Source organism: Lactuca sativa, chromosome 8, assembly GCF_002870075.4.
Source record: "Lactuca sativa cultivar Salinas chromosome 8, Lsat_Salinas_v11, whole genome shotgun sequence".
NCBI lineage: Eukaryota > Viridiplantae > Streptophyta > Magnoliopsida > Asterales > Asteraceae > Lactuca > Lactuca sativa.
In genome coordinates, this window is record NC_056630.2 from 51285447 (window position 1) to 51310646 (window position 25200).

Below are 25200 nucleotides of genomic sequence, written 5' to 3' on the forward strand. Positions count from 1 at the left end.
GAAGCCAACATGTTTCCATAACATTATTAACAACACCCTGGTGTTCAAACTTGACACTCGATTGGGAGATTACATTGTCACTTGGATGACTATGAGATAAGGTTGCCATCTACAAACACAAAATAGCCATATATGGATTGATGAGTGTCTAGGCAACTGCCCTAGTAAGCGTCACAACAATATCAGACGAGGTAGAGATGTGAATCTGTAATTCGTTGTCAAGAGTCTCTCGAATATAGTGAAAAATATGATTTTAGCACAACAAAGTGTGCTTCACGAGGAGCATGCATAAAAATACAAATTTTATGTTGGGAATATTAGGGTTTGCGGTGGAGATTTGGATACCAGCTTGGATCGTGATATCACTTTCCGAACTGATATTTCTACCCTACGTCTGGGTTACAAGAAATTCAGCCTAGGATAATCCAAGCGGACACTAACGTTTCTAGGCACAGATAACGTAAGATATTATGCTAAAGGGTTCTGTGAGTGTGTGATGAAAAACGAGAGCTAAAAAGAACGTATACCTTCTGGAAAGGAAGAGTTTTTTATATACTAAACACGATTAGGGTTTCATTAGGGTTGGGCTGTCATTAGTTGCTTTGAAAGCAAGTAATATTAATCCATTAGGGTTACCAAAAACTAACGAGTTTCATTAGTTTTACCATAATCACCCAGTTAGCGGGACCCCAGCCAGGGGCTCTGCCCCTTGGACCCCGCTAAGGGCATTGCCCCTAGACCCGGCCAAAGGGGCGCTGCCCCTTTGGAAACCCCCGACCCCCGACTAGTCGTCGAACCGGCTCCTAATTTTTATGAATATCGGTTTTCGATTTTGAGATTTTCGGTCTTACGATCCTCGAACAGGTTTGGAACTATAATTTTTGCCCAAATTAGAGCATCCATAATTTGCTTATACAAGCTCCAAATGAGTTTCTTTACCTTGGCTACATTTTAATCTTTTAAATCGCCTTAATGCTTAAGAATTGGATGGGTTATACAGCCCTAAACATTATCTATTAGACTATTTCAAACTTATTATATAACGTTTTTCAACTTTGAACAATCATAACTTGTTCATAGGAAATAATCTTTCCTAGCATGTAGGTTTTTTTTGTCTATCTGTCTTGGTCACATATTAGGCTTTTGAATCATCTTAATTGGCTGAAAATTGGTTGAGTAACACAAACCTTAACAAAGTTTTCTTTAAGGTTGTTACGAATGTTTACAATATTTTGTAGAATTTTTTTTCCAACTTTAAACAACCGTAACTCGCTCAAACGATATCTAGATGAACTAATTTTTATCCAACATGTAGTTACTTGGCTTGGCTACATTTTAGGCTTTTGAATCACATTAACTGGTTACAAATGGGTTGAGTTTCAAACAACCCCCAGAAATAGCAGTACACTTTTGGTTCCAATTAGGTCTAAAATCGAATTATCAACACCAAAATCAGAATTTTACCATCCTTTATAGTTTGGTTCTCGGTTCTTAACATTCCTATTTTTTGGTTACCTATTTTAGTTCGGTTTTGGGACCGATCTCATCCTTATCCAATAAGGTTGCAATACTCTGTGGGATCATATACAGAGTAATAAGAGTTTTCCATTGTTGACTTGGTGTCGACAAGTATTCGAGTAACATAGATGTTACACAAATAATTGAGTCTCATAAGTTTGTCATAAAGGATCCACTACTAAGCGATGAGGCGGTCACTTGAAGTATATCTATGGAAGAAGCTGTGAGCACAATATCATCAACATAAAGTACTAAGTAAGCAGTGTGAGGTCCCTGACGGTAAAAAAGCTATGTATCATAGTAAATATGGTGAAAACCAGTACGCTCAACAAATTGGGCAACCAATTGAAACCAGGCATGGGAAACAAAGAGCACTTGAAATATATAGCAGACATGATCAGGTTACCATTGGTCAAAAAAAACATGAGGTCATGAGGCTGATGCATGTATAATGTTTCCTTGAGGTGGCCATGAAGGAAAACATTCTTGACATCAAGCTAATGTAGGAGCAAATGTCTGGTTGTAGTAAGCTAAGAACAATCTGAATGGTTGCTGGTTAGAAAAACATGCCAAAATTTTCCTTACAATTGATCGTAGGTCTTTGACTTTTTCCATTTGCAACTATATGAGCTTTATACGATCAAGCGAGCCATCAACATGAATATTTCACATATAAACAACACCAACCACACAATATTGACCCCAATAGATCATGTTACAAAATTTTGTGTACCATTGGAAATAAGGGTAATGTACTCATTAGTCATTTCCTTTTGCCAATTTGGGTCATTGATAACCTGAGCATACGATCAGTATGTTGGATAATTAGTAATTGTATTGATGTTTACATGTTATACAACTTTTAAAGATATTATGCATGGCTTGGATTTACTTGTGGTGTGATGGTGAATGTGTGACGGCTACCATTATTTGGTTAAGCCGAGTGATTGGATTGTGGAGGTGGAGAGGGTGATGAGTAAAGGGGGAAAAGAGGGTGTCGGGTTGTCGGTTGTTGGAGATAGGGTGGGGTCAAGGAAAATGATGTCGAGGTAGTGCTCTCGATGTGAGGTTGGATCAAAGGGTAAGGGTGTAGGAAGTGCGAGAGACATTAGAAATGTTGGATTAGGTGTCTAAACCAATAACCAAATTGGTATATACTTGGATTATTAGCATAGTTCTTTTAGGTTCCCCTCAAACTTAATAATTGAATATAATGACTTTTAGAGAGAGAGACTGATTTATTGATTTATTATATGATTAATTAATACAAATAAAAGATTTATTAATATATTACGATAATAATATATTAATTAGAAATAATATTATTTAATTAAGAATTAATCAGAAATAAATTAGAATTAATTTTACTATTTTAGGATTAATTGGTTTAATTAAAAGTGCAATGACTAAAGTTGTAACTGTTTAATAGTTGAACAAAAGGGATTCCAAAACCTTCCAAGTTGGTGGACGGTTATAAGGAGCTAAATTAGGGTTTCTAGAATATTTCATATAGATAATATAGATAATTACGAAACTAGATAATTACTTGATTTGAGATAATATTATTTTGATCAAGTAAGGGTTATCTAAGGTTTTCCTATCAACGATTACTTCTCCTAGAAGAATAGCCAAAATTTTACCTCCCCTCTCCTATCTCTTCAAGTTTTCTTAGTTGCTAGGGTTTGAGTGTGAACCATCAGAGACACAAGATTTCTGGTGCTTGCTTTCAATAGTTATTGAAGAAGGAATTCATTGGTTATTTACAAGAATAATCAAAATATATGTAAACCCTATCTTATTTATGATTTTTGAAAATACAGGGTTTCCACAAGGTTCTTTGATGTTCATAGATTATAAGTTTATAACTTTAAATAGTGAAAACATAGATCCTATTAGGTTGCATGTGAACTTAAGAGTTAAGTTATTGTCCACCACATGATTTTTTGTAACTTATAAATCTTATCAACGGTATCATAGTCCAATGTTTTCAATTGAATATGCATAATAGTTGAATAGATCAAATTAGGGTTTATAGAAAGTAAACGCTAAGGCAAGGGATTTTTGACTTGGGCTAGGGTTCATGAAACTCTAGCCTTCTCCTTATTTTTCGAAAATATGGTATGGATATTAGGGTTTCTTTATTTTATAATTATTGTTTTAATTGGTTAAAATAGAATAATTAAATTTGGAAAATCCACATACCCTTAATTTTCGAAAATCTAGTAGGGTAAGGATTAAGATTAAATTCAAAGTATTTAATTAATAGTTTAATAGTAAATAATTATTTAATCCTCATATGATTTAAATCATTTAATTAATAGCTACTTAAAAGATAAATATTAAATCATAATTGGTTTATTTTTAAATTAAATTAATTTTTTATATTAATTTCAAAAATTAAAAGTAAACCTAATATTTTAAATAAGTTTTAAATGCACCTTATAATTATATTATTAAAAGTTTAATATATTATATATATTAAGAAAAGTCAGTCAAATCACTAGTACGTCTCATTCACAAAATCATGCTATAAAGAGGGTATAACGAAGTAGACGATAAAATGGTCGTTGAATGTGTGTCCACTCTCACCCAGCACTCTTCTGTGTGGTGGATGATTGTTGGCCGAACGGATTTGATAGGACATAATCTCATTAATAAGTATAATAATATAAAGTAACTAAAGTATTTTTTTTAAAACCCCACTCTTAGTTACTTTAGGAAAAATGTGAAAAGTATGTTAATACATGAAATTGCACATCATGTTTTATATGTAGTTAGTGGAATGTGTGTGGTTAACTGGTACACTAATAGTGACTATAAAGAGTAGTAATGGACATCTCGAAAATTATCATTTTTAATGGAGTGTGTGCGGTTAACCGTCACAAAATTTTGATATGATAAATGGCATTGATGTTACCAAGCATATTTTCATGGTTATTCACATCTTGTTTGTGATCCTTGGCATCCCAATCACAAATATAAGAGCATAATCTAAGATTAAACATGTCATTGATAAGATTCAATGAATCTCAAAAAGATAGGAATTTCGTAGTTTGAAATTGGTGAATTTTTTACCTACCTTCATAAATTCGCAATAAGATTACGACGTCCCTCTCCTTAGTTGTGAATTGTTATTTTGGATCCTAGCCTTAAATATTTATTATGGGTTAAAATATTAAGAATTTATGTTATCTAACTAAAACTATTTTTTCTCTACAGATGTCTACTCCTGGTGATGCTTCTACTTCTCAAACCTTAACCCATAACTTCTCGTTACTCTTTATTGTGTCCAAGGTGACATTAGATGGCAACAACTACACTGATTGGATGTGTAACATCAAGATGGCTCTACGATACGAGGGGAAAGAGTATGTCCTTTAAAAACAACTTGTTGAGATCGATGAAGCCACTGCTACTCCTGAAGAAATCCTCTCCTATAAGAAGCATTACGACGATGCAACAATGGTTACTTGCATCATGGTCGCCACCATGGTTCTTGAATTGTAAAGATTCTATTAGGACTACTGGCCATACGAGATGAACTTGGATCTTGTGGAGAAGTTTTACAAGAGAGCTCGTTAAGAAAAGTATGAGGTCGTCAAAGCCCTCATGGCTTGCAAGTTGAAGGAAGGAGAATCGATCTGCAATCACGTACAAAGGATGCAAAGATACATGGAGTGCCTTAAAAGGCTTAATGTGAATTTCGATGAGGAGTTGGCCATTGACATGGTCCTTAAATCCTTGCACCTTTTCATGATTATTTCATATTGGCTTATAATTTGAACAATAATGAGAGCACATTGGCCCAATTCCACAACATATTGCAGACAACTGAGTCGGGTTTGAATAGAAATCAAAACTCTACTCCTATTAGTGCTTTTGCTCTTTCCATTGGGCAAAAAAAAGGAAAAAAAATAGGAAAGGTGCTCCTAAAACTAACCGGAAGGGCAAGGCCCATGTTGGGTGGTCTAGCAATGGCCCAAAAGCAAAGCCCAATTATTACATTCCTTCTGTTAGTGATCCCAACGAGACCACTTGCTCCTATTGTAATGAAAATGGCAATTGGAAACGAAGTTTCCCCAAGTACTTGCAGGACATCAAGGACGGCAAAGTAAAGCCATCATCGGCAAGTATTTACACTATTCAAACTAAAAACTCACAATCTACTCATTCTTTGGTCCTTGATACAGGATGTGGTTTTCATATTTGTTCTGATTTGTAAGGGTTAAGAGAAAATGAGGAGGTAGAGCATGGAAGGATGAATCTGATCATGGGAAATATACGATCTTCTCCTGTTACCAAGATTGGAATTTATAGTCTTGTGCTTGGTGGTGATGTTAAAATAGACTTAGTTGATTGTTTCTATTCGTCAGAAATGACGCAAAACATTATTTCTTTTCATGCATTATTTAGACAAAGTTTTTTATATTCATTTAATTATGTGAATTGTTTGATTTTGGTTTATAAAAAATGTAATTTTTATGTTTGAAGCCTTACCTTGTAATGGTGTGTACGAAACTATGATTTGTGTTGATAGCTTAGGTAATAGAGTATTTCATATATATATATATATATATATATATATATATATATATATATATATATATATATATATATATATATATATATATATATATATATATATTCATCTAATGGTTTAGACAGGGCTTGCTTTTGGCATTATCGTCTTAGGTACATTAACAAGAAACACATCGCCCAAGTCCAAAAGGATGGAGTGTTAGAATCATTTGACTTAAGGCCAGATGATGAATGCGAATATTGTCTTTTGGGCAAGATGAAAAAATCACCTTTCACTGAATTTTATGAAAGAGGTGAATATTTGTTGGACCTCATACACACAAATGTGTGTGGACCCTTAAGATCCACCACAAGGGGTGCTAATCGATTTTATGTAACATCTACAAATGATTATAGCAGATATGGATATATCTACTTAATCAGACATTAATCATAAACATTTGAAAAGTTCAAAGAGTTTAAACATGAAGTGAAGAATCAATTAGGCAGGAAGATAAAGATGCTCCGATCTGCAGAGGCGGAGAGTATCTTAGCATCGAGTTCCATGAATATCTCAAGGAGTATGAAATAGTTTCACAATTGACTCCTCCCACGACACCACGACTTAATAGTGTGGCTGAGAGGCGTAATCGGACATTGTTAGACATGGTTCGTTTCATGGTGAGTCGAGATTTTCTTCCCATTTCTTTCTGGGGGTATGCCTTAGAGACGGCCGCCCATATCCTCAATCTTTTTCCCTACCAATAAGGTTTCCAAAACACCTTACAATATGTGGACAGGGAAAGTTCCTTCGTAAGCACATATCAATGTCTAGGGTTGTGAAGATTTCATTAAACGAGAGACTCATGACAAGCTACAACCTAGAAGTGATCTTTGTAGCATGAAGGGGAATCTTTCGCGAGAGAGGGCTCATATGCAAAGAGGGAGGTAGGAGTACAATTGACATTGAAGAGATTCAAGAGTCAACCGGTGAAGGAACCTTAGAAGGTACTAACGCTCAACTAGAGGATGAGAGTCCTATTGAACCTATTGACAATTCATTACCTCTTCGACGTTTTAGTAGAGTTAGCGTACCACCTGAGTTCTATGGTTTCCATATAGCTATAAATGGTGACACATTTTTCGATGATCGTACACTAGTAAATTTTGATGAGCCAGCTAACTACGAGAAATCAATGGTAGACCATGAAGCTTCCAAGTGGAGAGAGGTAATGGATAGCAAGATCAAGTCCATGTGTGACATCCCCAATTTCACGGCCAGAAAAGACCGATTTGTTTATGCTTTGTTTTCAAAATCAGAGTGATCTTTTAAAGGAAATGGTTGCGGAATTTGTTCCCAAAATAAAATATGATAACCATTTTATCAAAACATTTCTCGAAAAGAATGTATTTTTATTAAATAATAAAACCTCGGGATGTCATGTTCGTTACAGACCAAAAGCATAAACAACATAAAATAGACCTTACAATAGTTATTCAACTACTGATCTATAATCCAAAATCTCTCGTCAAGTCCGCCGACTTATACTCTTGTGTCATTACCTGTAATGAAAAGAAAACTGAGTGGGTCAGGCTTGGGAGCCTGGTGAGCATATAGGGTTTTCAACCCACAATAATACATTTATTATATTCAATTATCAAACAATCAACTCAAATACCCATCCCCATCATCTTCTTAAGGTTTCCCCCTAAGAACCAACTATCCTTCATTCACTTATTCCTAAGGAATCGGCACGAAATCCATTGCTGCCAAAGTTTATCTATCGAGTACTAAATCCATAGTTATAAGACGCTAACTCCATAGTCGTCGGGGTTTACTCAAGCGGCGCTAACTCCATAGTCACCAAGGTACACTTAACAAGCGCTAACTCCATAGTCGCCAAGGTTTACTTAACAAGCGCTAACTCCATAGTCGCCAAGGTTTACTTAACAAGCGCTAACTCCATAGTCGCCAAGGTTCATCAAATAGGCACGAAGTCACATCGTCGCCAAGGTTTATGCAATAGGCGCTAACTCCATAGTCACCAAGGTTTATACAAAAGGCGCTAACTCCATAGTCACCAAGGTTTACCTAATAATAGGCGCTAACTCCATAGTCACCAAGGTTTATCTAACAGCAGGCGCTAACTCCATAGTCACCAACTAACCCATCTACCCATGTTCTACCCAACAATATTAGTAGATAAAAATATACATTTGTATATATAGTTTAAAGAAAACCTGTATAGCATGCCTTAATCAACACATATATCACATAACAGATGAGGCACACACACGTAACACATATCTCATAAAGAAATAAGCAGATCTGTAAGATAGAAGAGAGTGAATACTCATTCACACATAACACAACCAAATATATACACATAGCACGTATTTTTATATAAAATACTTCGTATTATTGTATTAGAAGAAATAACTACACACTCACACATATAAACAACAATATACTTAATACACTCAAACCATACTTGTATTATTATCGTGTTTATGAAAGGTAGTATACACTCACTTGATCAGAAGACGATCCGACAGCACTACGGCTTATAGAAGTAGTATTCCTCAGCAGATCTGGAAGATCTCCTCGAAAATCAAACTTCTCGCGGGCAGAGCTTCGACTCGGGAACCGCACTTTTCGGGATCTTCGGGATCTCGGGACTTGCCTCGGGGCTAGGGTATAATACCGGGGCTTCGGGGTATTTCTGGCACGCGAAACGATGCAAAACGGGAGAGAGAAGAGAAGAAATTGGCAATTGGGTCGGCTGCCCTCGCATCCTATTTATAGGAGGCTGGAGCCTCGGAGTACGCGGGGCGTACGCCAGTACGCGGGGCGTACTGGTCCGAAAAACGTCACTGCGTGCGTCATCCGAAGCCACTTGCTGCGAATGTCGACACTTCGGAGTACGCGGGGCGTACTCGAGTACGCAGCGCGTACCTCGGATCAGACCGGTGACTCCTTCGGATAATGCTTCCGAATTTCCTTTTAAATTTAAATACAAATTGATTAATAAACTTCGGAAATTCATATCTTCTTCATACGAACTCCGTTTTCGACGTTCTTTATATCCACGCGAAGGTGAGACTACGCTCTACAACTTTCGTTTAGACTCCGTCGGCTAATTTTGACTTTTATTTTTATTATTTATTTTTAATAGGCCGCGACAGAAAACTTCGTTATAAATTCATAACTACTTCGTTTGACGTCCGTTCTCGCCTAACTTTTTATCGCTTCGATACCAACAACGAGATCTCCGATTCTCATTTAGATTGCTAAGGCTAAATATCGCTCTAACGTAAATTCACTTTTTACGTCGCGCTGTGTCGTGCCGGTTCTGTCGCGAAACTTCGACAGGTCATAACTTCTTCGTTATAACTCGGATTTTGGCGTTCTTTATATGCACGGAAACCTTGTAACATATACTACAACTTAGTTAGGATTATTCACCCTAAATAATCTTCTATTAAAAAGTCATTTTTGACTCTTATTGTCTCTAAATTGACTAGCCCTGATCTACGGGCGTTACACCATGGATGATAACCAAGTTTGAAGTTTGGTTGATCAAGAACCTGGTCGAAAGACAGTGGGTTGCAAATGGATCTTCAAGAAGAAGATTGACATGGATGGAAAGGTACACACTTTCAAGGCACGACTGGTGGAAAAGGGCTTTGCTCGAACCCCAGGGATTGACTATAATGAGACCTTCTCACCAGTGGCCAAGATAAAGTCTATTAGGATAATGCTCACCATAGACGCCTTTCATGATTATTAATTATGGTAGATGGATGTCAAAACCACTTTACTTAATGGGAAGTTGGCTGAAGATGTTTACATGAGTCATCCAGAGGGTTTTGTAGATGCAAAGCATCCTAATAGAGTGTGTAAGCTTGAGAAATCCATTTATGGATTGAAATAAGCGTCTCGCAGGTGGAATCTTTGCTTCCATGAGAAAGCCAAAGAAGTTGGTTTCTCTAGGAGCGAGGATGAGTCTTGTGTGTATGTCAAGGCTAGTGGAAGTATAGTAACTTACCTAGTATTGTATGTCGATAACATACTCCTTATAGGAAACGACGTTCCAACTCTGCAAGAAGTAAGTCTTGGCTTGGAAAGTGTTTTGCTATGAAGGATCTAGGAGAGGCAGTCTATATTCTTGGAATAAGAATTTTAAGGGATAGAAAGAAAAGACTAATTAGTCTTAGTTAGAGTACATACTTGGATAAGGTACTAAAACAATTTAGTATGGAAAATTCCAAGAAAGGATAGCTACCTATTCAGAGTAATGTCAAGTTGAGTAACACTCAAATCCCTAGTACAGATGAAGAGATAGCAAAAATGAGTCGAGTCCCATATGCTTTGGTTATAGTGTTGATCATGTACACTATGACATGAACTCACCCTGATGTGTATTTTGCTTTAAGCATGGTTAGTCGCTTTTCAGGGAAATCCTAACATAGCTCATTAGATAGCAGTGAAGAACATACTCAAGTAGTTGTGAAGGACAAAGGACACCTAGTCCTTGGTGGCAGTGATACGTTGAGAGTAAGTGGGTACAGTGACACCAACTTTCAAATAGATAAAGACAACCTTCCTTCCTAATTTGGTTGGGTATTCTTATTAAATGAAGGAGCAGTCACTTGGAAAAGTTCCAAGCAGAACACGCTGGCTGATTCTATTTGTGAATCAGAGTACATAGCAACAAGTGAAGCATCAAAGGAAGCAGATTAATTGAAGAATTTCATCGGAGACCTCGGAGTAGTTCCGACCATTCAGGGTCCAATGGAACTTTTATATGATAATGAAGGAGAGATTTCTTTGACCAAAGAACCAAGAGATCATGGTAAAGCCATACATATCAACAGAAAGTACCATTATATCAGACATAGAGTTGAAGAAGGTTATCTCGTAGTAAGGAGAGTGTCATCAAAAGACAATATTGCAGGTCCTTTCACGAAGGCACTGAGTAGGGTTAAGCATAATCAACATGCTAGGAGCATTGGTTTGAGAGATGATAATAGTTTTGTAGTTAGATGATTAGTTTGAAACTAGTAACAGAATAAATGCAATTGATTTTGGGGATTAAATAATGGATATTATTTATGAGTTTATTTATTGTCTTTGTCAATTATTTATTCATGTGTTTCGATTTGCATGTTTTACTTCCTAAATAATTTGATTATGTGAAAATCCACATTCACTCATACTTTAGAAAATAAGTAGTGAATAAAGACTGTCATGAATTGGATTGTAGATTGTCTAAGGAGATTAGACGTAGCAATTGTGCTGTAGCAACGTTCATAAGTACTTAGAAAATGGAAATTTAAGTATTGGATAAACCCACGCTCAGGAAATTACTTCATGGATTCTATCACAAGTAAATTTTGAGACGATAGTATCCTATATATTCTTAAAATAAAGATATATGAATTGTAATTTACAACATGGTTGTGCATTTGTGTTATGTAAACGCATTAGTAACTTGATGTTATGAAATTCAGTGTCATGCATGATTTGGTGAGTAAATGATACAACCATATGAGTCAAAGTTTCTTCTTTCCTTTGGCCCTAACAGGAAAAAGCGATATCTTTGGGCCCCTTGATGGTTTGGTGTTAACTTATAGTGTTGGGCCCATCTAGGACCAAATTGATGTGTTCAATTAGTAAGTGTTATGAGATCATCACAAATCAGGAAATTGGGAAACAAAATTTTAGACAATAATACATGTCCTGTGTCCATATGATATCTGGTAGAACAAAGGAATATTTGATCACTTATCAAAGGACTATTGCATGATCAGATCCAGAGTCTAGAGTTTCTTTAGGAAGCACTATTTGATGTTTAATTTAGAAGTTATATTGGCAATTGTAGTTATAGACTTATCCAAGTGGGAGACTGTTTGATTAGTTGTCTAAGACAATAACCAAATTGGTATATACTTGAATTAATAGCAAATTCTTTTTGGGTTGCCTTCAAACTTAGTAATTGAATTTGATGACTTTTAGAGAGAGACTGATTTATTGATTTATTATATGATTAATAAATAGCAATAAAAGATTTATTAATATGTTATGATAATAATATATTAATTAGAAATAATATTATTTAATTAAGAATTAATCATAAATTAATTAGAATTAATTTTGGGATTAATTGGATTAATTAAAAGTGCAAGGACTAAAGTTGTAGCTGTTCAATAGTTTAATAAAAGGGATTCAAGAACCTTCCAAGGTGGTGTACGGTTTTAAGGAGCTAAATTAGGTTTTGTGGAATATTTCATATTGATAACATGGATAATTAGGAAACTAGATAATTACATGATTTGAAATAATATTATTTTAATCAAGTAAGGGTTATCAAGGGTTTTTCTATCAGCTATAAATAAGGTCCTTAGGTTGCCCATTTCTGGCGATTACTTCTCCTAAGAGAATAGCCAAAAATTTACGTCCCTTCTCCTCTCTCTTCAAGTTTCCTTAGTTGCTAAGGTTTAGGTGTGAACCATCAGAGTTACGAGATTTTTGGTGCTTGCTTCCAAGAGTTATTGAAGAAGGAATTCATTGATTATTTACAAGAATAATCAAAAGGTATGTAAACCCTAACTTATTTATGATTTTCGAAAATACTATGGTTTCCATATGGTTCTTTGATGTTCATATATTATAGCTTTCTATAGTGAAAACATAGATCATATCAGGTTGCATGTAAACTTAAGAGTTAAGTTACTTTTCTGCCACATGATTTTTTGTAACCTATAAAACCTATCAAGAAATCCACAAGTGATTGTTTAAAATGAAGAGTCATCAAATAAGTTTTAATATGGAATGAGATTTGAGGTCATATACTCGGATGGGAGGATGGTATCGTCAAAATAAACATAACGATAAATGATAATTTTATGTGGATAGGACAATTGTAACACCTCGATTTGAGGTATGAATATTCCACCCCTATCTTTTCTATCATTGTCAATTTTAGTCCCTTAAAAGGAGAAAGATGGCAGTCGGTACGCAGGGCGTACGCATGAGTACGCGAGGCGTACTCATACACCATGCAAAACACGGGATCCTCCTATTACGCGGGGGGTACCAAAAGGTACGCTGGGCGTACTAGGCTCTAAGTGCAGACCCTAAATCCTCTTGTGACCCTATATAAAGAATAACACGGCCTCATTCTGGCCACCTTTGGCAGACTCCAATCCCTCCAAAAACCCTAAATCCCGAAGTGTGTGCTTGCGAGTGTGTTCTTACTAGTTTAAGTGGTTCTTTGGCCTTGTAGTAGAAGAAGGAAGCTAGAGGAAGAAGAAGAAGGTATTATTCAAATTTGAGATCAATAAAACATTCACTTTTGTGCATCATTTTGTAACACCGTAAATTTTCAAACAAAAATTTTCATTTAAAAACCCAATTATCTCATTTCAAAATCACAAAAAAACCCCCCACAATATCAAGTTATCAAAACACATGTTCCAAAACTTAATATATCACAAATCCAGGATCCTCCAAAGACATATCTCCAACTCGGGTGTGTGTACAATCAAGTCGGTGCCTTCTCGTGATCCTGGGAGGTACCTGAAACACATAACACATAACACGGTAAGCACGAAGCTTACTGAGTTCCCCAAAATACCACACACATCACATTAGCCACTCGAGGCTAACTCAATATGACCCTCCAGTCAATGTGTCTCAGTGGAGACCTTGGGTCCCACACTCGGGTGGACCCTCCGGTCCTAACTCAACAAGCTCTTAATAATAATACTCAACATAAATCACATAGACATAATGCAGAATATCACAATACACATGTAACCACATAAGACACCTCATTCATACAAAGATACCACTCATGGTAAGTATATTGAGAAGACTCACCTCACAAGAAATCGGATAATCTCAAACTCAAGTCACCGGTCTAGCCTCCGCCTAACACATATGACAATTATCCCTAATTAATTACGGCTCTCAAGAAACTAACCCTTCTACAAACTCACAGAAGGGTAAAAGACCATTTTACCCCTCAATGGCCTTAATAGTCCACAAATTGACCAAAACCTGAAAGTCAACCAAAAGTCAACGCCAACGAGTACGTTGCGCGTACAAGATCTCTATGTTGGGCGTACTCCGATGCCACACATGCATCGGGGATTCTCAACCCTACACTGCACGTACTGGGATTACGCTCGGTGTACACCCCAGTTTTGCTCTTTATACTCTTTTGGTCTTAATCAGTTAAGACCTTGGCTCATATCATAGATCTGGACTCCTTAAAGGCTCTTACTCCATAAAGTCAGTGACTTTAACTTTGCATGGCTGATAAAGTCACAAACAACCAAAACTCTCATTTTCTTATCTCAAAATTCTCATATCTCATGCATGGGTTGATTCAAACGTCCAAGTCTTGATTTTCATGACACTATACCCCTAAAGACACTCAAAGGAGCTGCTCATAATCTCTGGAGCTAATTTTCTCCTAAAGTATGCAACTTTGGGACCAAAACCTTAAAATGGTCTAGCATGATGCACAAAACAAAAGAGTGAGAAAGCTTTGAGCTTTATACCTCCAAATGAAGCTCCCAACACAGATATGCTCATATATATAGCCTAGTCTCCCACTCCTTCTCCTTCAAAGCTCCTTCTTCACTCCAAGAACACACAAAATCACTTAAATGCTCTCAAATGGACACACACAAGCTCAATAACAAGGATTAGGGTTTGAGAGGGTTGTTTGTCTGAGAATGGTGGCCATGAATGAGGTCATCATATCTTTTATATAGGGACACACCCCAAATTATGGTTTTCACTCTGGGCCTAGTACGCCCAGCGTACTAGGTGGCTTCTGCGTTCAAAAACACACATATGAGTACGCTGAGCGTATACTCGCGTACGCCCCACATACTCATTTACAACCTTTTCTCAATAAGGGCTAAACTTGATAATTTACCAAAAGAACAAGGGCTTATAAGGTATACCTGGCCTTGGGATGTTACACATTTCCAAGTATAAAGTTTACACCTTGGTTGCTATTCTCTTATATCTCTTTTGGTATAAGATTCATGAGTTTTAATCCCCAAGTTTGGACCTTTTCGAGCCTATGGATTTCCAGAGAGCTTGGGTTGTACTTCCTTGCAATTTAGAGTGTGTAGAAGAATAAAAATGCTTTCTTGATCCTCCTTTGTGTCCCATGCATGAGTAACCCAGTTGGAAAGAGGTGAAATGAGATTCTATTCCTCTTTGGCCATGCAAAGGCTCAAAGGCATTCACTTTATGGAACTATGGACCTTATTTCAATCAGATATGAAGTTATTTTGGATAACACCACCACTATCACTCGGTCCAAAAATTATGGTTTTGCCCAAAATACGTCTCAAACTCGGTCCGACAAAAAAGAACTAATACAATAGAAATTTAAAAAAATAACTAAAAGAAGTTAATAATCCCATAAAGTAATATTCATTAATATATATAAATATTTAATATTACAAATAATATTTATTAATATATATAATAATCCAATAAAAAAGAATTATTCCAATAAAAAAGAAATTAAAAAGAATTAATTAAAATAAATCAATACTCTAATAAAATAATATTATTAGTGTATTAAGTATTATATATTAAAAATAAAATTTATTAATAATAATAATAATAATAAATTTAATTAACAAAAACTAAGGGTCAATTTGACAGTGAGCTGACTGGGTCCAGTCAACCATTTTGGCTAACTCGGTCCGAGTCCGGATAAGCCCTTTTGATAAAACCTAAAAATGCCAGACTCGGTCAGCAATAGCCATCCATCTACTTAGGCCCTGTTTGATATGTATCTGACCGAGTCAGGTCAGACATTTTTGGCTGACTCGGTCAGACTAAAGGTGTTTGATAGACAAAATCTTGACGTCTGACTCGGAAAGCAAGGTCTGACCGAGAAAGAAGTTGGGAGATGGCTGACCCAGAAAGAAAGTGAGGGTTTCCAATAATACCCTTGGCTTGGATAAAAATTCATAGCTAATGAAGGTTACGAGATTAGAACTTAGGTCTCCCTTGTAGAAGGGATGACATTTACCAGCAAGCTGAATGAGTTTTTGTGTTTTATTTATAAAATAATATATTTAATGTCTATTATGCTGGAAGTTTATTATTGTTATTATTATTATTATTATTATCAATGTCTACTACTACTACTATTATTATTATTATTATTATTATTATTATTATTATTATTATTATTATAATTGTTGTTGTTGTTGTTGTTGTTATTATTATTATTATTATTATTATCTTCATATTGCATAGAAACGTATAGAACATCGGGGTAAAATGGTCATTTTGCACCAGTCAGCACATTCGGTCAGATTTTCAATCAAACAACATGATTTCTTACTCAGTCAGAATTTCTTACTGAGACAGACCTTTCTCAGTCAACACTTTCTCGATCAACAACTATCAAACGGGGCCTTATTAGTCGGTCCGCTTAAAAAATATGGTTGACTCAAAAATAATACTTGTATACCCTCTTTGCCCTCGTGAGTCGTGACCCTAAAGAAAAAGAAAATGCAGCAGCACAGCAACATCGCTACTGCCGACTTCCTTCACTCCGATTTCCTTCCCTCCGGCTGCTCCCTTGCTACCGAAGACCACCTGCGATTCTGTCTTTTTCCTCCGACTTGGTGCGTATTTCAGAGCTTTTTGTTTCCGTGTTTTCCAATCCAACCTGATATTTTCGATTTGCTGAGGTTTGTTGTTCCAACCGGCGGCCCCCCTTGATGTGCTTTGAACGTTTTTTTTGTTGTTGCTGTACTCTCTATTTGTTGTTATATTTTTTTGTTGTTGTGATTTTTTTTGTTCCTGTTAAATGGTTTGAGTTGTAGATGCCTTGATAAATGGTTAAATTATAAATGCTTTGATAAATGGGTTAAATTATAGATACATTGCTAAATTTTAATTAATTTGGGTGAATTGATTTATATTTATTACACACACATAATCACAAACATTTTTATTGGTGCAGCCCTCTTGCATAAAAGGGAGGATGCAGAATGTTTATATTTGAAAATTGGCATTAGTTTCCTATGGTAATATGCCATGATTGATTGATGGTGAAAGTGGCAAGGATGAGTTAGAAGGACACTATGAGCCATTCAAAAGATCTTTCCTATAAGACGGTGGATATAAGATCTGAAGCACACTACACTATAGTTAAGTGGATCATTAAGGATTCAATGATACAGAGGGCATACATGGAATTTTGAAAAAAAAACAACAGTACATGTAATTTTTGTTTATTGGTGTGAATTAATTTTTGTTTTTGTCTTTGGTTTGTATTCTACCTAACAATGTGTTTGGTTTGTATTCTACCTAAGAAGTAGAAGATAGAAAATACTATGCAACAAAGCAATTGTATTATTGCTTGAATGATTATCTTAAAATGTTGAGTATGTTATCTGATATATGATGTGGTAATGTGTATAATCAGGTTGAATGTTTTATACAAAAATATAAGGTTACAAATTAAATGGTAAATCATAAATGAACTTTTATAAAAAATGTTGTTTGAAGGTAATATAATCATTTTGCACAGTCAGTCAGATCCAAAATCAAACAACAAGTTTCAATCAGAATTTAACTCAGTCAGACCTTCTAACCCAATCATCTTCTAACTCATTCAGCTCTAATTTAGTTAGCAACTATCAAACCACCCCTAATATATAATACTTCAATAAAACTAAAAAGAAGATATTCAAAAATGATCTCTATGGTTTGGTAAAAATACTAAATTTTAGAAATGGTCTTGAGGATAAAATAATTATTTAAAAAAGAGTTAACAACGTAGAGACGAAATCCGTACAATATATTCAAAATTGGACCATTAATGAACAACCAAACCTTTTTTTTTTATTAAAAACGCATAATTTTAACATCCAGATTATCATGTTTACAATTTTGTCTTTAACGAGGGTTTAAGGCGGCCAGTCTTCATCACTTTGCCTCCTACGCAAATCCTCAAATTTTCTCAGATTCTTTTATCGCCACTCATAGATTCACCCCTTCGCATCCATCTTATCAAACAATCGGATAGTTCTTTAAATCCTGGTATTAGTTCGATCTATCTCTTTGCAAATTGTATCAACAGTGTCATAGTTGGAAACATAACATGAATTATATACAATTTCGTCGAATGTCAACCCTGCTTGATTCAGCCATGAAAAACCCTAATTCTCTTCTCCTTAAAAGTAAATGGAGTCCTATTCCAATACCCTATAGAACAATCCATGAACCCAAAGCTCAAGATCTCGATTACATCAACATAGCTAACAATCATCTTCTTCACTATTTATTGGGATAAGCTAGATAAATTACTAACCAAATCTAATTCATTTAGAGTGAAGCACATTCTGTTAAAGCTTCACAACGATTACGCCATTTCCCTAAAATTCTTCAAATGGATTGAACTTCACAACCCTAATTTGCTCACCCTCAAAACAAATTCCATCATCCTCCACATCCTCACCAAGAATTGTAAATTTGTGACAGCTGAATCCATTTTAAAGAAGATCATCCGTTCTTGTGTTGTAAACCTCCATTCTAAGCTCTTTGATGTTGCTCTTCACTCTTATCGAATGTGTGATTCCAGTCCTCGTGTTTTCGATGCACTTTTCAAAATGTATGCACAGATGAAGCAGTTCAGGAATGCAACAGATACATTTTGTCGTAGGAAAGAATACGGATTTCTTCCTACCATTGAATCATGCAACATGTATATGATTTCACTGCTTAGTTTCAATCAAGCAGACATCGCGTTACCATTTTACAACCAAATGAGAAGATCCAAAATCACAATCAATATGTTCACTCTCAATATGGTGATGAATGCTTATGTTCAATTAGGGAAACTAGAGAATGCAGTCAAAGTGTTCGATGAAATGCAAGGTATGGGAATGAACCCTTTTGTATCCTCCTACAATACATTGATCACTGCATACATCAACAAAGGCCTTTTAACAACCAGAATCAAGTTGAAACTTACAATGGAGAAGAACGGAATCAGCCCAAATGTCATAACTTACAACACAATAATCCATGGATTTTGTAAAGAAAGGAAACTACATGATGCTTTTAAGGTTTTCCAAGAAATGAAAAGGGTAAATGTGGAACCTAATATTGTAACTTACAACACATTAATCACTGCATGTTCCCAATCAGGTAAAATCGAAAAGGGTAATCAGATTTTTGAAGAAATGATAAGAAACGGGGTCAAACCTGATATTTTGACTTATAATGCATTGTTGTTGGGACTTTGTAACGAAGGAAAAACCAAGAAAGTTGCTTATTTGGTTAAAGAACTTGATAAAAAGAAATTAGTACCAAATTCTTCAACATTTTCTGCCCTAATTAAAGCCCAATGTGCTCGAAAGAACCCAGATCGTGGTTTTCAACTTTATAAAAGCATGGTGAAGAGTAATTGTCGTCCAAATGAAGATACTATGAAGATGTTGATTTTATCATTCTTGCAAACCGATGATTATTATGGTGCTTTTGGTGTTTTAAAGAGATGTTAGAGAGGCCTGATTCGGTTGTTTTGAGTGGGTTGTGTAACGGGTTTTCAAAAGCTTGGAAAGATAGATTTGTTATGAATTTATTAAGTGAGGTTGAAAATGGGTGTTTTAGTCATGAACGTTATGAGAAAGTTAAAAGCATAATTTGTGACTCTAACAATGAAGGTAAAGAACTTGAAGGAAATGTTTAAGTTGATTTATTTAATCATGACAAAAATGAATCCGAATACAAAATGTGTGTTGGAGAAAATAATGCTTTCTACCTTTTAATATATTGAATAAAGCTTTAAAAGTTTTAAGAGGCATAAGTTCCACTTCTTAATGTACACATCAACTATGCATATCAACTACTAATCCTGTAAATTGTATGTGGACATGATCCTTAAAGTAATCACTCCAATCCATATAGCTTGCTAAAACTTAACTCAATAAATCGTTCTGAAGTAGCAGAAATGAAGATTGTGTAAGTAGCAATTTACTTTTTTATTATTTTATTTTCAAAAGTTTATGTTTATATTATACCATATACACAAAGCACAGTGCTATTTATGGTTATGCTATTTTAGATACTAAAAAGGAATGGGTCGTGAAGGTTGTGCAATCATGGTTGTAGTTTTCTTGGTCTTGATAGATTTGTACTCTATATTTTAAAGATAATAATAATTTGCACATTTTGATTTTATTTCACAATAAATTATTAGTTTTATCGAAATTGGTAGTTATTACTTGTATAAGCTTGATGTATAAGTATGTGTTGTTTTATTTAGATGACACCCCCTTTTGAACACAAATTTGTGTTCTTAGTTGATTATTTGAAACGAGCCTTAGTTGCTGAGGATATTAATAGTTAAAGAATTTGTAACTTCATTTTTGTAATCTTTCATATATTTGGTTCAAAAGAAATTGAATGTAATTTAATTTATTCAATGTTTCTAACTATATAAAATTATGTATTTTTTTTGGGGTAGGAATTTATCCTTTCATTTTATTGATTCTGAAGAAATGTTGGCTTCGAAATTAAATATTAAATATCTTTGATTTTTTTTTGAAACAACAATGAAATCTTTGTTGATGTTTGCATTGATTGTGATAAAAATAGTAATTAGATTAGAATTTATTAATAGATAAAAGATATAACATCTTAATTAGTTTTCTTTTTTAATTACTTTTTGTCAAAAAAAAGTTAAATATTTTGTGGAAAACCTTTGTTAATTTTATTAAAATAGTCGATTTAAGCTTTATAAAAATGAATGATATTTATCAATGAGTAGAGAACTTTACACGGTAATTTTTTCTTATACACAAACTATTTATGTTTTATAAGTTGTACAATACAAATATTTAAAACATAAATAGTTATATACAAATCATCCTTTATCTATTTTAAAGCATACTTCAACAATTTTTTTTGATTTATTTCTTTTTATCATATGGACATTGATATCCTTTATGTATTTTTTTAGCCGGTTAGTGGTAATTTTTTCTTTTGTAACGTGTAATGCACAATAATAACTATTAATTATCAGCGTTTTTATTAATGACTAATGTCTTAAGAATAAAAAACTTAAAACGTCGTATAAATTGAAATTGAAGTATAAATATAATGTACATATGTAAACGATATTAACAATAATGACTATTAGTAATTTATATGATTTTTGAAAAATTGAATATCATTTTTATTAACTTAGAAAATAATTTCAAAAGCATAAACCGCAAATTTTTTTTTTTTAAGAAATAAGTAGATTATTTTTAATCTTTTATACTTTCCTATTTTTTTGTAATTTCAAAATACGATTATTTTTTTATTCTCTTATCATGGGTCAGAAGGCTATAATAGGTTGTCGTAACATTATTTTTATTGTCAAATGGAGCACCCCTAAATATAAAACAAAATATATATATATATATATATATATATATATATATATATATATATATATATATATTTGTGAAGTACTGAAGGGGGCTAAATTGGCACTAAAAAAAATTTAATTTGTGAAGGTATCTGGGGTTGTGAAAGAGGGGACAAAGATCAAAGTCTAGGGACTAATCCTTAAAAATTCGTCCATAACCCCCAACAAGAAAAAGTTCAAAGTCTAGGACTAAATTGGCATTCAAAAGAAACTTAATTTGTGAAGATTCAAAATTCCTGAAGTTTTTTAGCGACTGTTCTCCTGGCCTTTACGGATTGATGGAGTAAACTCAAAATCGATCCTTTGGAGTGGCATCGCTCGAAAGCAGAATAGAAAGAAAAAAAAAACGGCGGGTTAGGGTGGAGAAGGGAAGAACGAACCGAGAAGAGAGGGGGGAAAGAAGGGGCTGCAAGTGTCGATTCTTGAAGGTGTGTTGAGGCTGCGAAATCGAGTCATACAATCCGTTAGTTCCTTGCTTTAACTCGCCTTTTGATTTCATGTTTCAATTGCTAGTGATTGGATTCAAGCAATCTCATTCTTCTTACTCCCAATCCTTGAGATTTTATATGATTAATCCCCAGCCACGTTTTGTGTGTTTTTGATGGGTGATGGCTGTCAAAATACTCTCATATATGTGGTCATTGTTGAGTAAGGATTGGTTAGAATTGTAGATTAATTGTCTTCTCTTTTCTCTTTGGTGTCTTCGATCATGATTTCTTTTGCTCTAATTCTCATAGATTCTTGCGTGATGTTTTTCTCCAAAAAGACCATGTTTTGAACCCTCCAAAAGCTCTTCAAAACAGTCCCTAAAGGTCTTTATATGTAGCTTAACGCTGTAGGAAACTCAAGCCCTCAATGGTCTTTTTTCTTTTAGCAATGTACTTCGTTTTTTCCTTAATGGTCTTTTATGGTTTTGTTATGATAACAAAGTAACATTGGTGATGCTTTCATAATATTTAAAACAAGACTTTCACTAACGTATTTTGTCAAATAAACATTAAAAAAAAAATAGGCGAAAAATCACGGTGTTACAGTATCTATCCACCCAATGAGCTGGTCATCTTGCCCTTTTTGCTCCCAACAAGTTCTTTCAACAGAACTCGAAAGGTATCAATCTTTTAGCACCCCTTATGAGGGTTTTGACTTTTGAGTCATGGTCAACACTTAACAGGTTATGCTTCTTGTTTTCATGCTTGTAATATAGGCACGCCAACAATCACTTTGAGGATGAGGATTTAGCTAAGGATTTCCAATTAGCAAAGCACTATCATGATGAAGATATTCCCTTCGATTTACCCCATCATATTTCGGTTTCCTCATCTTCTCATCTTCCACATCCCATACTTTGGCAATGTTCTCCCGAATTGATTATAAAAACAAATTGTTTTTCCCCTATAGCAGGTTCCAATGCAAGTGAAACCAAAAAACGATTATGAGTTGAAACATGGTTGTAGCTCTATAATGGTGATGTTAAAGGATTGTTTGGAGTGCGACAATGGAACAAACACCAGTATATTATGTGGACACGTTGATCATTTCCAAAGTGTAGAATTTGAAGATATCGGGTGGGGTTGTGGGTGGCGTAACATCCAAATGCTTACCTCTCATTTGGTTGTACAGAGGCAAGAAGCAAAGGAGATTCTATTTGGGGGAGATGGATTAGTGCCTGATATACTGTCACTCCAAAGATGGCTTGAAATTGCATGGGAGAAAGGGTTTGATATAGCAGGGGCGAATGATTTTGACCAAAAGATATATGGGAAAAAAACTTGGATTGGTACCACTGAATGTGCTGCTCTTTTCTGCTCTTTTGGGATTCGTGCCAGAATTGTAGATTTTTCTTCTGCTTCAAGATTATCAACTGATGTTAGTGGTAACAAGAAGAGGAAGTCAACCCCTCAAGTTACAACTGGACCAATGGATAAATATCTAAATACTACTGCATCGACTTCCACTTCCAATAGTAAATCTATTAATGACAACAATTTTTTGGGAGTCAAGGGTAGTCAACTTCTTGCTAATTGGGTTTGGTCTTATTTTTCCAAAAATAATAATAATAATGATATGTCCGCGTCCATCAAACCAAAACCAGGCTGCAACAGAGTTGTTGTGACGGATAAAGCGTAATAGTTTTAATCTTATATTTAATTAAAATTTACATTTACTGTACAAAATAAAATAATGATGGATTTATTTCGAAACTTATTGTGTAGGCCCTTGTATTTCCAGCATGATGGACATTCAAGAACTATAGTTGGAATTCAGTTGAAAAGTCTTCCAAATGGGATGCACCAACACAGCCTACTGATTTTAGATCCCGCTCACGTAAGTACATGTTTTTATTTATTTATTTATTTATTTATTTACAATCATCAAATGCATTAAGTCAAAAAGAAACACAACCTTAGTTGGTCTCGTATACAGAAGCAGTATTCGGTTATTTACTAGAAGATGTCATGTGATATCATACATATTGCTTGAATGTTATGAAATAAATGCATTTAATTATTTTGATTAAGATGAATTTTTCTTTTAATTGCTGCCAGAAAACAAAAGTTTTGGAAAGTTGTCTGAGCAAGAAAGTTGGATGGCAAAGATATATAAAAAGAGGGGTTCACACTCTCAAGAAATCGGACTACCAGGTAATTATATATATATATATATATATATATATATATATATATATATATATATATATATATATAATAAGCTGATATTATGATGGTATTGGTTTTGTTTCAGATGTGTTATATGGATCATGGAATTGCCACTGAGGAAGAGATGGAGAAGCTTAAGATCTTGGATAGTACCCGTTTTGAATTTTAAAGGGATGTGTTTGTTGTTTCTTGTCTGCAGATTACTATCTAAAAACAGCAATAGTAAGAAGATGTTCTATCCAAATCACATAAAAATTGTTAACTGATAAGGGCATTTTGATGATGAAAAGTGGAAAGTTAAAAAAGTACAAGGGGATGATGTAGTAGTAAGGGCATTTTTTGTTTGGTAGGATTACAAGGGGATATGTATTTATTTTGGGACCATTTTTGTAATTGTTTTTCTCCCACAATGACCTTTTCTGTAAAAAAAAAATCATGTTATGTGACTGTATATGTCATGTATTTCTGCCACAGGAACCAAATCTATAAATATTTTCTGCCACAAGAATGTTTCTCATAGGGACCATTTTATAAAGAAATTATGCCATGGGGACTGTTTCTGTAATGTATTTCACTCACAGGGACCATTTATGTAATCACTTTCTGCCACGTGACTGTTTCGGAATGTATTTTTGACACATGGACCATTTTTTGGCAACTGCTATGATGGTTGGGACTGGAGTTAGGGCTTCTCAAGGTGTTGGTATAAAAGGAAGGAAAGCATTAGAAAAGACACATAAGGTCAGTTATGTTTTCAACACTTACATTTTAAAAACATCAAAAAAATTCTGATTGTTTGGGACTAAATTATGCACAGGTCAATTGTATTGTGTTTCATAAAACTGGGACTCTTACAATTAATTGCTGCAGCTTAGGTACCTTTTCTATATAATGTGATAATATTTTTCCCTTTTTTGGAAAATTATATATTTTTGTTGTTGTAGGTGAACAGTGAACAACAAATTCCATTGCAAAGGAAGTCGGAATCGACCATGTCATTGCCGAAGCCAAACCAGATGACCAAGCAG

The 25200-nt window shown here is 34.6% G+C and overlaps 2 protein-coding genes across 4 annotated transcripts; both read left to right on the forward strand.

Annotated features, from left to right (window-relative positions):
* The first annotated feature begins 18197 nt into the window (after positions 1–18197).
* Positions 18198–19790, forward strand: LOC111896607 (pentatricopeptide repeat-containing protein At4g26680, mitochondrial-like). The gene is given in 3 exon segments (XM_023892587.1): positions 18198–18374; positions 18376–19579; positions 19582–19790. Coding segments are annotated over 3 exon segments (1590 nt in total).
* A 1923-nt stretch (positions 19791–21713) lies between these two features.
* Positions 21714–24680, forward strand: LOC111896602 (uncharacterized). Of its 3 annotated transcripts, none has more exons than XM_023892582.3 (7): positions 21714–21943; positions 22528–22622; positions 22720–22825; positions 22914–23638; positions 23729–23840; positions 24062–24157; positions 24258–24680. In XM_023892582.3, exons 2-7 carry the CDS (start codon positions 22564–22566, stop codon positions 24339–24341), a joined length of 1182 nt encoding a protein of 393 aa, XP_023748350.1. In that variant the 5' UTR covers positions 21714–21943; positions 22528–22563; the 3' UTR covers positions 24342–24680. The 3 variants fall into 3 exon arrangements, with proteins under 3 accessions (XP_023748350.1, XP_023748349.1, XP_023748351.1); XM_023892581.3 differs by having other exon boundaries at positions 21715–21978; XM_023892583.3 differs by having other exon boundaries at positions 21715–21978; positions 22917–23638.
* The last annotated feature ends 520 nt before the right edge of the window (positions 24681–25200 follow it).